This window comes from Portunus trituberculatus, chromosome 24 (genome assembly GCF_017591435.1).
Source record: "Portunus trituberculatus isolate SZX2019 chromosome 24, ASM1759143v1, whole genome shotgun sequence".
Taxonomy (NCBI): Eukaryota; Metazoa; Arthropoda; class Malacostraca; order Decapoda; family Portunidae; genus Portunus; species Portunus trituberculatus.
Window position 1 is genome coordinate 591,944 of NC_059278.1, and position 12,700 is coordinate 604,643.

Consider the following 12,700-nt stretch of genomic DNA (forward strand, 5'->3'; position numbering starts at 1 on the left):
GCATACTGTATGATTCAGATCACTTGGCTACATTTTGTTATCCATAAATAAGAGACAGTCTTATTTGTGTTATTATATTTCAATGTAAGGAAGAATCTAGATAGACAGCAGTTCAAATAATCTAACCACTTTCCCCCCCCCCCCCATCCACAGCCACCCTGCCACAAGTCTTCATACCGTCAGTGATGGCCAGTGGACGGGAGGGCCGAGGGCAAGTCTGGGGCATGGATGCTCTTGCCCCTGATGTGCGTGCTTCCTCCTCGCTAACCTTCCCCATCAGGCCAACGCACAAAATATCAAAGGTAAGAGTTTACTTTACATGTTCTTTGAGGAGACAAACTTTGACTAAGAAATTTATTTTGCAAAGTGATCAATCACATAGCAGACTTAAGGATGAAGACCAAAAATGCTAAAGGATGAAGAAAAATGCTAATGTGTTCCAAGACCTTTTAATGATGTACATTGCAAGTATTTTCATCACTTTACCTTAAAAAAACATTTAACACCACACATTGGTCACAAAATTTATTGCTATAATTTAATGTTTTGATCTGTTAATTATTTCTCCTCAGTATTCTGTGGACCTGAGTGCTGTCTCAAGTCTCCTGCAGAAGGCCTTTGCAGAACTCAAGGTGGACCCGAAGAACTACCACATCCAGTTATCTGTGCCGCGAGTCCTCAACACCAACACTCAGGCTGAGCTCCTGCGCGTGCTTTTTGACAAGTTCAGCGTCAGGTCGATCAATCTCACCCATCAGTCCATCTTGGCCCTGTATGCCTATAATGCCACTTCTGGTATTGTAGTGGATGTTGGGGAAAGGATGGACATTGTGCCTGTTATTGATGGTAAGTGGGTTTATGGACAAATATATATGTAACTAACAGTACAGTGGAGTAAGTAGGGACAAGTCAGGTACATAGACCTATTTCCAAGATCTCTTAAGTTTACATCAACCAAAGAGCACATTCACACTCATCCTGTTAATAGACTGCCTGTTTTCTAGAAAATATAATTTATCATTACCTCTATAGAAAGTAAAACTTAAAAAGTATTTTACTTCCAGTATTTTGCAGTTTTCAGTGTAGGCTACCACATGTCACACAAATCCAACAGTTAGGCAACCTTCTCACATTGTCCAGCTAACACTAATATAATTTCATTTCTAATCGTTTCAGAATGCACCTGGGAAAATAGTCATCCAACTAACTGACTTGCTTTTATAAACACCACTGTACTTGTTCATCTACATATTAAGGCTTTCCCACACACACATCAATATTCTAAACATTCTTTAATATAATTAAAAATACTCTCTGCCAATATTCCAAGCTTTTTTTAATATATTAAATACTGACTGTGCTTAATCCAGCCAGTACTAATATAATTTCATTTCAATGTTAAGAGCTAGGTCAGAATTACTTAAAACCAGATTATTTTTATTTGTTTGTCCAATACATCATTTAATGAAGTCTTGTTGTGACAGGCTACATCGTTGACGGAGGCGTGTCTCGAGTACCCTATGGAGGCTACCGCATCCTTGACCACCTGCGTCAGTTCCTGTACATGAGGAACATCTCCTGCATCAATGAAGTGGAGAGCTACATCATCAGACAGGTAAGTGTTCGTGGCTTGCAAAGGCTATATAAACTTTTGTTTTAAAGAAGAGGATCTAAGAGTGCTGAGCTAATAATGTTTGGAGAGAATGCCTTTGGCCTGGTTATTTCCTTGATGTTTCCAAGGGACAGGCATGCTTTAATTGGTACGTTGATTAAACCTAGAATCCTTTTTATCTTACCGACATTCAATGCATAAATGGCCTGCTCTTCAAGATAACCAAAATAATTGTACAACTGAAATGGAAACAAAATTGATGTGCTGATATTCCATAACTTGAACAGTTGTCCATGTCTATGTCTACAGTTACTTGTATCTACAACAGAAAATGATATAATTAAATGACTAATCTAGATAGACTCATGTTGAGGAAGTGCAAGTGGATTCTTTCACTCAGCTTCTAAGGACTCAGTTAGAAAATACTAACTAACTGTGTTAAAGTTCACCATCTATTTTACTTCCTAGGTGCTGGAGAACATCTGCTACTGTGCCCACCACTACAACACTGAGAAGGCTCGTTGCACCAAGAATCCTGAAAACTTTGAAAAGAGTGTATCCTTAGCCGAGTACTGCACCAAAGATTGGCCCTACGAGTAAGTAGCTTTGTGTTCATCAGCTACTGACATGAAAGATATTAATGGTGAAGTTACAGAAATTATTTAATTTACTGCACATGATCTTACTTTATTTAGCATTAAATACTACACATGGATTTGTACAGGAATGAATCATTGGGCAGTTCTAATATATAAAAATATTTTCAGGTCCATTTCCCTAGACTTCGGCCGTTTCCAGGCCACGGAAGGTCTCTTCAACCCTGACGCCTGGGGTCTGGATCACCCTGGTCTCCACAAACTAGTCCATAAGGCCATCATGGTGGGTTCTCAATACTTCTGTCTAGATCAGTTGCTCTCAAACTGGGTTCTGTGATAAAAATGATTGAGTTTTGTTCTATCAATATTAAGTTAGGGGTTGAGGGGTTGTATGTAGTAGAGGTTCTGCAGCATACCAGGATTTTAAGAAAAGTTTGAGAACTGCTGCTCGTAAATAACTAGGTATTGCTTTCAAAACACTTCATAAAAACACTTGAGCTATGCCCCTTTCTTGTGCTGAGCAACTTTTCTAGATTGAGTAAGTTGTTCCTATCATGCTTCACTAACCTTTTCACTCTCCTGACTTACAAAAAAAATTTTGAGCTACTTACAACTTTTCTAGATTGAGTATTTTGTTCCTATCAGTTCACTAACCTTTTCACTCTCCTGACTTTCTCAAGTTTTAGCTCTAAAACTTGAACACCCGGGCCATGATAAAAGCATGGTTTCTTGAGGTCCCAGTTATCAATAAACATCCATCCATTAATTAATAACTCTTACAAGGATGTGGGTGGGAGCTTGTGTCCTTTTTGCTGGATAGTAGTACTTTTCAAAATGACTCTTCTTGGTCATCTTTTTCCAGCGAGTGGTGGGCAAGTAATCACACGAGTAGATACTTTCTCTTGGTGTACATTTCATGTACACAGGGTCCAGAGGGTCCTGGACAGATTGTTTTCCCATCTGAAAAAAAATCAGTGAAGGCATTATCTATCTGCAAAATGCTTACCACATTATTCTCTTTAGTGTAACTCTCATTTTATAATGAATGTTATTATTGTGAAGTAGTATCTTTCAATGTGGGCTTCCTCTTTTGACACTTCCTTTGTAATCCTTCATCTTCTCAAAATAAAAACACATGACCCATTCCTCAAGTTACCATATTACATCTTGCATATATCCTCTTAAAATGTTCTTGTTTTATTTGATGTTTAAAAATCAAACATCTTGCATATATCCTCTTAAAATGTTCTTGTTTTATTTGATGTTTAAAAATCAAATAACCAATTTCTTTGATGCAAATGATAATGACCATTTCTTAATCCTCTCTCTAATATTAATGTTGTGGAATTTTTGCTTCAACATGTTGAAAATACTAACAACAAGAGTTATCCAGTAGCTTTCTTTCTGGAACTTGTAGTCAGCTAAATCTTTATCACTCACCGACATTGGTCTGTCCCACAGGAGTGCAGTATGGACATTCGCAAAGAAATGAGCCGCAGCATCTTCCTTGCTGGAGGCGTGACGCAGCTCCCTGGCCTGGTGGACCGTCTCACCACAGAGCTGGACAACCTTACCCCACCTGCCATCAGACCCAAGGTGAGGCAACCAATTCAAAAGTTACTACCTAACTGTTGATGTTAAGACACATTTTTAGTTGTAGTTAACATTCCTAAATCAATCAATGTGTAGTTTTCTTTCATTAAAATAAGTGCACATCAAAATCTGCTCTCTTGCGTCTCTTGTGATTAACAAATTACACTAAACTTTCACACTTGAGCTTGACATGTTTGTTATCCTGACAGGTTCACGCATCACCTTACCGTTACCACGCTGCATACATTGGTGCCTGCGTGTTGGCCGAGTCACCTGCCTTCACCCAATCCAGGATCACCCAGGAAGACTGGAATAAGCACGGCAACTCAACGCTTCGCAAGTGGTCACTCTGAGCATTCTTCAGTATTTTGCAAAACCACAAATGCACGGCCATGTCCAAAGTCTTGTTGGATCTAGTACACTGAAAGAGAATCACAATTTTAACCTTATGCAAATCTGTATAGTGTCCTGAATAGTATTTGCACTTGCAATCCTGTATTTTTCTATAACTCGCTAAAGTAAATAAAACCGAACGTATACACGTGCCTTTTACTTGAATAAGTGTTATATATATATGTGATACATCATGAATACTGTGAATACTGTGTCACTGCTATGCAAACATTACTGATGATGACAAGCACTTCAGATCAGTAATAACCATGTACGGCACACTGGATCTTTACAAGTGGCACTAAGAAGTGTTATGTTGCTGCTGGTCGGTCACTAATGGAATGGCATTCAATGACAAAAAATAGAGCTAGTTTTCTATAAAGTAGAACTGACTGTAATATGAACATATATATATTAATCAACAGTTGATAAGTACATGGTATATACCATTTCTTTTACTCCTGTGTACATGATCTGAGCCGCTTGAATTAGTTACTGAAGATATATTAAACTTTAATGCTTTTTTTGTGCACAAATTATTCCACTCTAAACTGTACTGATAAATACTAGAGTGTTAATGGCCTTCCCTATTAACTACTCCCACTGAGCATGTCACAGAACAATGTCCCTCCATTGCAAAGATGTATAGTTTGTACATACGTGTCATAAGGTGAAAAGGTTAACTTATTCATGTATAAATTGCAGTTGGACTTGTTTACTTACAATAAAAAATTTGTAAATTCAAATTAATGTTTCTACTTTGAAACCTCCGAGTATACTGTTATGTGAACTATGTGACTAAAACGAGTCCTACACAACAAAATCTTAATCGTTATACATTCTTCACTTATACTGAGCCTGGAGGGAAGAGAACCATAGCATAATGACAACAACAGAGAAAGCAATAAGCATAACTATAACTATATGATTATAATTATAACTATAATTAGGTAAATTTTAACTAGTGGTTAAAAGTATACTAACATGTCAGCAAGTGAAGCATATGATTAGGTACAATAGTTAAATGCATACTAACACGTCAGCAGGTGAAGCATGTGACAACGCCTTTGTTCCAAAGGTACAGACTTACTTGAGGCGTATCCTCGTTGGTCCTCATTGGTTCATTCACTCACTCATTAAGGTGGATTGTTGTACTTTAATTGAAGTCATTACTCACCACCATTGTTTAAGGTAAAGAAAGCATCGAGGAACATTATTAAGAAAATGAGCTTAAACAGAAGTAAGCTAGTAAGTATCCAATTGTGGAAAAGGCATGTTTAAAACATAATAAACAAAGAACACATTCAACACTTTTTCAACATGTAGCTACATAAGAAGAAGTAGACAATGTATTTGAATTCTACTTAGAACATTGCAACTCCATGCAGTGTAAAGTATATTAGTTCACAACAATCACTATCCATTGTGAGAAATTTTTACCAAGATTCGCTCAATCCTCTCACTAACTCACTCTACAGCTTCAAAGTGTCTCTTCTGCTCTTTACACCATCACCCGAACAAATACAATACTTTCCTTACATACTTCTGAAGTGCAGGTCCTGTCTCACACCATTATCCTTGAGTCATGGGATATCATTTGGGCAGAAGTTGCCTTAGTTTGTGAAGAATGATCTTGATGATGAATTGAAACAAAAAGATCTGTAAGCAGAAGCAAAAAGAAATCTGTAAGCAGGCACAAAGTGGGCAGGGATGAGAAGAAAAATTGCACTTAGGTAAAAATGGAAAAAAAGATGTTGAATGATTAAGTGGAGGAAGTAAAGTAGGAGAAAAAGTGGAGAAATGGAGAAAAATGGGTGATAGAAGAAAATGCCATTTTCCACATCTAACATTCAGGTTGCAATCTTATCTATCTGTTGTGAATGACATTAAGCAGTTGAGCTGGAGAGGTGTTTGGTCTTAGAAGAAACTATCCACATTCTTAGATCAACACATGAATAAAAATATCACTTTGACATGATAGATAAAGACAGGCTCTGGAAAGTGCTGGAAGATGACTATTACAGGATAAGTAAGTCCATAGTCAAAATTGTGAAAAGTGTTTATGAAACTGTTACAGTTGGGTTAAATGTGGTGAAACAGAAGGAAATTGGTTTGACGTGACATCTGCAGTATGTCAAGATGTTGTCCATCCTGCCATTAAGGAACCCTTTGTGTATGTGGGTATGTTGCTGTCTTACCAGACTCCTCAGAGAGATCATAATCTACTGTGGGCAGATGGCAGGAGGGAATAAGTAATGTAAAGAAAATAAGTAAAAGAAAAATAGAGGTGATGGCAGTAACTAGACACTCAGAACAGTTGGAAATTTATTTCAAAGGCAGGTTAATGAAAACTGAAAATTTTCAGTGTCTTAGTATCAATCTTAACACAAGAAGTTGAATGAAAATAAAATTAACAAAAGAATTGGGAAATATAATGCAAAATGTTAGTGCATTATATCCGTTACTGAAAGTTATAATATTCAACACAATCTTAAAGCCAATAATGCTATATGGTACTGAGTGCTGGACATTGATGATGAAGCTGGAATCTAAGATACAGGCAGCTGAGATGTGAGTACTCAGATTAATCAGGGGTATTACAAAAAGAGAAAGGATGAAGAATGTACAAATAAGAGAAGACTTAGAAGTGGGGCCAGTGTTGGAAGAAGTGAACAGAGCAAAGTTGAGATGGTTTGGTCAAGGATGGAAGAGGATCGGTAAACATAGAAACTTATGGGTTGGATACCAAGAGGATAGCAACCACATGGCAGGCCTAGGAAGAGATGGAAACAAGGTATTGAAGAGAGCCTTAGGAGAAGAGGGAAAGAAATGGCCAAGGTGATTCAGAACAGAGTATGAAGATGGAGATGGATGGAGGAGTATTGCCCAGATGTTATCGAGCTGACATGCTAAGCCTATCTGGTGTCTGGTGAGAAACATACAATGGCAAAAATTGAGAAATATAATTTATCAGTACCCAAGCATCAATCTGTACAACCAATGTAAGTGAGCTGCAAGTAATTCCACAGATCAGTTGCAATTTTTGAGGTAAACTTATTCCTTTCTGTCAAGACCAAGCTTCAAACCAGTGTCTTACAAATTACATTTTCCTAAAATTCATTTCTTTCATAAGTTAATGATTTGGAAGAAAGGTAACAGCATTTTTCCTTCATGTCAGACATTTCAAAGAGTTTTCATGAGACAAGGAAGAATAATAATTCTAGCAAAGAAGGGGAATGAAGACATGTTCCTCAGCCTTCCTTACAATATTTGTTGTGTCAATGTGACAAAATATGCAACATTACAACTCAGATGATAGAGATCCTGGCCATCTTATGCAGACAATTTATCCCTAATACACATCCTAGCTAGGAGACATCCTAAATTCTCAAGAGACCATTGCTGTTATTTCAACGCAATCTCTTAGCAGAGAAAGAATTCCCACACCTATTGATGGACAAACACTACCTATAATACAAAACCTATTAGTGACATTACTTTCACCCAAGTTTTGAAATAACACAAAATAAGAATCACAACTCTAATGTGCATACACAACTCTCTCCAGCCTGGTAAGCATTAGGTAAGAACGGTGTTGTGCTGCTGCCTCAGTGCACCACACCCTTGGTGACTCCAGTGAACACGAATTTTATGAGATAAGAAAGAGCTTTATATGCCATGGAATAAATAAAGGCTTGGAATACACTTATAAAGCTTACCACAAGATGCTGGTGCCTGTACTGGCTGTACTCTGAGGAATATGTAAGAAAATTACACAGTATTGATAGGTCAAAAAGAAACAAATCCATGTATGATGTTTAATATCCTTCCAACAGTCACCATGTAACAATTATTGCAATGCTTAAATTGTATAAAAGAGGTTACAAACTCAAGGTATCCTTGCTGACCTTCTGATTTATACTAATACATATTTAATTCTTTGATGGCTACTACTTCTCTTTAAGCTTGAGAAAACTCCCCTGATTCAAGCTTGAATCAATCCCTGAAAACATCCTTTCATTCAAACTTGAAAAAATCCAGTGATTCAAATTCAAAAGTGCATAAATTTAAAATACCTCACTAAAGGAAAGATTGGTGAAACAGCTTAAACATTTTACCATCTTAATTTGCATTTCACTCCACTAATCACCTAAGGTTAATCAAGATAACAAATGTCATATTGTATTAAAGAAATATCTGTCATCAAATTTGACCATTATATACTCAAGTCCACTGAATTGTGTCCCTTGGCTTGGTGTCTTTTGAGACTGCCAAGATTCAAGAACTGTTCACTGCACAGTGCACAAATATATTTACCAACCACCTGAGGGCCTTTGGTAACAGCCGGTTGTCCTGAAAGGGGAGGGTACTGAGCAAAATTTCCATTATTGAAATTTGTGGAAAATGAGGTTGTTGGTTCTGGCTCAAAGTTGTGAAGTTTTAAATGATTACTCAAGAGCTGGTGGTTTGTAAATTTCATTTCACAATGTTGACAAGTAAGAATTTTTTCACTGATGTGAACTGCCATGTGTTGCTCAAGATATGACAAGGATGGAAATGTTGATGTGCACATTTCACAAGTAATGGCAGGAATAACAACCTCTGCTGTTTTTACTGCACTGCTTGTATCACACCCACTCAACTTTTGTTCCTTCTGACATGCCAAAGGAGAACTGGCAGCAGATGTTGACTGAGCAAGGAGGCTCCCATCTTCAACACTACCACCAATATAACTACTTTTTAAACTGTTTTTTCCATCATCTATATCTTGAGTGAAGTAGTCACTGGATTCAAAGTTTAATTGTAATATACTATGCTCGTCCTCATTGGATTCTGTTAGGTCCTTGTCATGCGCTCTCTTGGCATGGATGACCATGTAGCGGTGAGCCTCAAACCCGGCCTGGCAGCAAGGGCAAACATGAGGCAAGGGTCTGTGTATCCTCAGCTTGTGCTTCTTCAGCGCACTGCGACTTGAAAAACTACGCTCACAGATGTCACACATGCACTTGTCACCATCAAAGGCATGTCGTTCCTGATGAATGTTCAATTTCCTCTCTGTTCTACACACTTTACCACACGTGTTACAAGTGAATGGTTTGATTACTTGGTGCAATTTCATGTGTGTTTCCAAATTTTCTCTACAACTAAACTTTTCCTTACACTCATGCACAGCACAAATAAAATAGGATTTGGATTTGGATCTTTTTTTCTCTCTCAGTTCAGGAGGCTGAGGTAGAGATCTCTTCTGGGGGTGGGCGGGGGTATCTGGCAAGCCAGACGACTCGTGCAGCATCACACCATTGTTCAGAATCTCTGGCACAGCATAATGGTCATTCCTTACAGCCAAATGTTGCAGGTCATGAGCCATCAGGAAAATCTGTTTACCTTTATTCACTAATGTTCAAATCTTTTTTTTTTTTAAGTTTTCTGGCAGTATGTCAACTCTGTTCTTAATCACTGAAATTTGCCAGATTGTTTGACATTTTCTATCTTTTGCAGTTTCTGAAAAGGTTAAATATTAAAATTTTAATCCTTCACGCAACTACGTACCTATACTACAAATTCCTGACCCTTAAGCAGTTCTCATTATAGGCCAATGTAAATCTATGATCAGTGATGAACTAATGTCAGAACACACAGTTCCTGCACCAAAGTAAGTGGTATGTGTCTGCTTTCAGAGTAAAATATATCTTCGCCAGTTCAATAAGACAGCAAATCTAGCCATCACATTCCACTGTCTACTTATAGAAAAGTAAGTTTTATCAAGTTAATGATACTTTTCTACAATAAATAACCATTATTTCTGCTAGTGGCTGTTGTGTATTTTCTAATATTACAGTGTACAGCATCATAATCTACTTACACCTGTCAATAAGAATTGCGACAACCCACAGACTTCAAGGTCACACTCTCCTTCCACTCATTTCCTGGATACCTCACACAAATTCTTAAAAAGGGTTGACTTTTTTTTATTTTTAACTCTTCAAGTGGCTTTTTATTTGTTGCAGCATAACACTACCTATGATAAAAGCAAAGACAGATTACATGCAAGTAATTTTTCATATGCATTACCTTTTTATAAAATATACATCTCCCCACTACAAAATTACATCATGGTTGGATTACTTTGAAGCAAAGAGATCCAGGCCTCCTGATTAGTGTTTTCCAATGAGGAAATGTAGCTTTAGGTTCAATCCATGAATGTTATATTATCTGGGATTAGTTAGGTATGTGACATATAACATTATATCTACCGGTAGAGTAAAAAAAATTGCACGTGGTATTTAAGCGACTGTACCTTCATGGTATTAAGGTAATACATCTGGTGTCAGGGGATTGTGTGGGGCTTAGAAATGGGGATAAAGATTAATTCCCAGTAAGACAATTTGTATAAAGTCATGGACACACCCACACAATGTTTTCTTCTTCCCGGCTATAAAGTTAATTGCTTGAGCATCATTTCAAATGTACTTTATTTCATTTCTTTCTTTCAAGGGTGAGGATGCTTCAGTCTGCAGCAAAAGAATCGGATATGTCAGTAGCTCACTGAACTACAAGGTTAAAGTTAGCTTTTAGTTACAAAATATTTTTCACTAGATTTTGGGAGAGTGCAGAAACTCCTCCCAACACTGTTGACAGTTGCCACTCCTCCATCTGACTGGTGGTCCTCTTGGATTGGAGTTTTGTGACTTTTAAAACAAATGCTAAAATGCTAAAAATACAAAACAGGAGGAAAATACATCTATGGATGAGTGCATTATCACTTTAAAGTAATACAGTAGTTCTGTGTTCAACCCTGTGCTTTTTCAAGAATACATTTGGACAATGAAGTAATTAATAATGAGACGTGAACTTGATTAGACTTAACCCAACCTAAACTTCTGACGGCAACACAAACCTTTTCAATATTATGAAAAAAAAATATATATATATATATATATATAGCTAACCATGTCCACTCCAGCTGGCACACACAATACACTCACTCCACCTGTCACTCGTCGTTCCCTTGACGACCCATACAGGTGAGCACTGACACCACCACCACCACTGACCAGCTGACCTCAGTAGACACAAACACCACCGAGGAACTTCAAAAACACCACAATGCCCAAGTCCAGTACACGCTGAACACTAAGGCAACTCTTCCCAGACTACTTAGATCCTGATTAACCGAGATAAAACGTTGAAATGCACAGTTGGCCTCACTACTGCCGTGTATCTAATTGAAGTCCTAATTGAAGTCAGAATAAAGGAGAATACACGCTGTCAGAGCACACTAGTGTCAGCTGTCACCTGTGTTTACTAGGCAAGGTTCACGCCGCGCCACCGTGATCCAGGCGGCAGGCGGCAGGCGCACTCGAGCACTCCGCTGTTGGTGCCCACTGCCCACTATCATCTTTCCTAAATTTATTCATGTCTTTTCAACAAATTATTAGAATAAACTAGTAATTATTAAAAGTATTAAGAAAACAGAACTATAAGCTGGATTTGCTACAAAATTACATGTATGTACCTTAGTTCAGTAATTAATGTGTTTTCAATACTGCTGGGTACCGTAGTATAGCAAAAACTCATTTCCCAGGATATGAATAAACACTGAAAATACGATCTTTATCCATAATTATATCTTGATCAGAATAATAAAAAAAAGTACAGCATATGTGACAAATCCAAAGTTTGTTACAGTCTGTCGCTCACACAGTTGACAAACGACAGGAAAGCAGATAACAGATGATAATACTCGTCTGCGTACAGAATTCAGCTTTCAGTATAAGTCTGAGGTAACTTAGAACAAGTTACAGTTAGGAAAAGTCCATAACTATAGAAAACAAATATAGCTACGCTGCTGGTATATACAGCAATAACCATATATTAATAAAAGTAAGCTGTTCTTAACACCTTCAGTACTGAGATGCATTTTTACCATGAGTTCCAGGTATGATTACCCCATTTCTATGGGTCTATGGAGGTCAGAAGGTGACTGGGCAAACCCTACACTAATTTAACCCTCCCATACGTAAGTTTTGAATGTGTATAAAATCTCCAGATAATAAGAAATAATATGAAAACGTGTCATGGTACTGAAGGGATTAATAATTGAGTAAATTTCTCAATTTTCGTAGGGGAACAAGGAAATGCAGAGTACGTACATTGCATGACAACTAAGAAAATAGCACCTCTAGTAATTACTTTAATAATTTTTGTCCATATCCTGTATCTTTTTATTATCTTTAGTTCAGAGGGCGGCTTTTAGAGTCGAAGGAAATACCTGAACTCTTGCTTGATTGTTAATTATCAGTTAAGAGAGTCATTACGATGTAAACCAAAGCCAATAAATGTCATTAAACGAAAGAAACTTGGATATTTGCGGACGCTGAAGACCATTTTTTCTTCCTTTATTTTACGTGAGACCAGTATTCAGTAGCTCACCAGATAATTACCGTACGTGGCTTGAAAACATGCACCAATGTTGTTTACTTTGGTTTATAGTTACCTCATAAAT

The 12,700-nt window shown here is 37.4% G+C and overlaps 2 protein-coding genes across 13 annotated transcripts in view; one reads left to right on the forward strand and one right to left on the reverse strand.

The window, feature by feature from the left end:
• Window positions 1-4,940, forward strand: part of LOC123508055 — a 210,600-nt gene extending 205,660 nt beyond the window's left edge. For all 4 annotated transcript variants that reach the window (XM_045261455.1, XM_045261454.1, XM_045261453.1 and 1 more), the window contains exons 15-21: window positions 154-302; window positions 573-846; window positions 1,485-1,615; window positions 2,081-2,208; window positions 2,380-2,491; window positions 3,670-3,804; window positions 4,011-4,940. In XM_045261455.1, coding sequence (XP_045117390.1) covers window positions 154-302; window positions 573-846; window positions 1,485-1,615; window positions 2,081-2,208; window positions 2,380-2,491; window positions 3,670-3,804; window positions 4,011-4,154 — 1,073 coding nt within the window. In that variant the 3' untranslated portion in view covers window positions 4,155-4,940. The remainder of the gene's footprint in view (window positions 1-153; window positions 303-572; window positions 847-1,484; window positions 1,616-2,080; window positions 2,209-2,379; window positions 2,492-3,669; window positions 3,805-4,010) is intronic.
• Window positions 2,895-12,700, reverse strand: part of LOC123508059 (zinc finger protein 235-like) — a 13,039-nt gene continuing 3,233 nt past the window's right edge. Inside the window, exons 1-3 of one of the 9 annotated variants that reach the window (XR_006675854.1) lie at window positions 11,491-11,568; window positions 3,649-5,853; window positions 2,895-3,168 (exon numbers count right to left, since the gene is read on the reverse strand). Coding sequence is in view for 8 of the 9 variants with exons in the window: in XM_045261466.1 (XP_045117401.1) it covers window positions 8,411-9,562 (1,152 nt within the window). In the remaining variant the exon portion in view is untranslated. The other 8 variants (XM_045261466.1, XM_045261465.1, XM_045261464.1 and 5 more) reach the window with 8 other exon arrangements.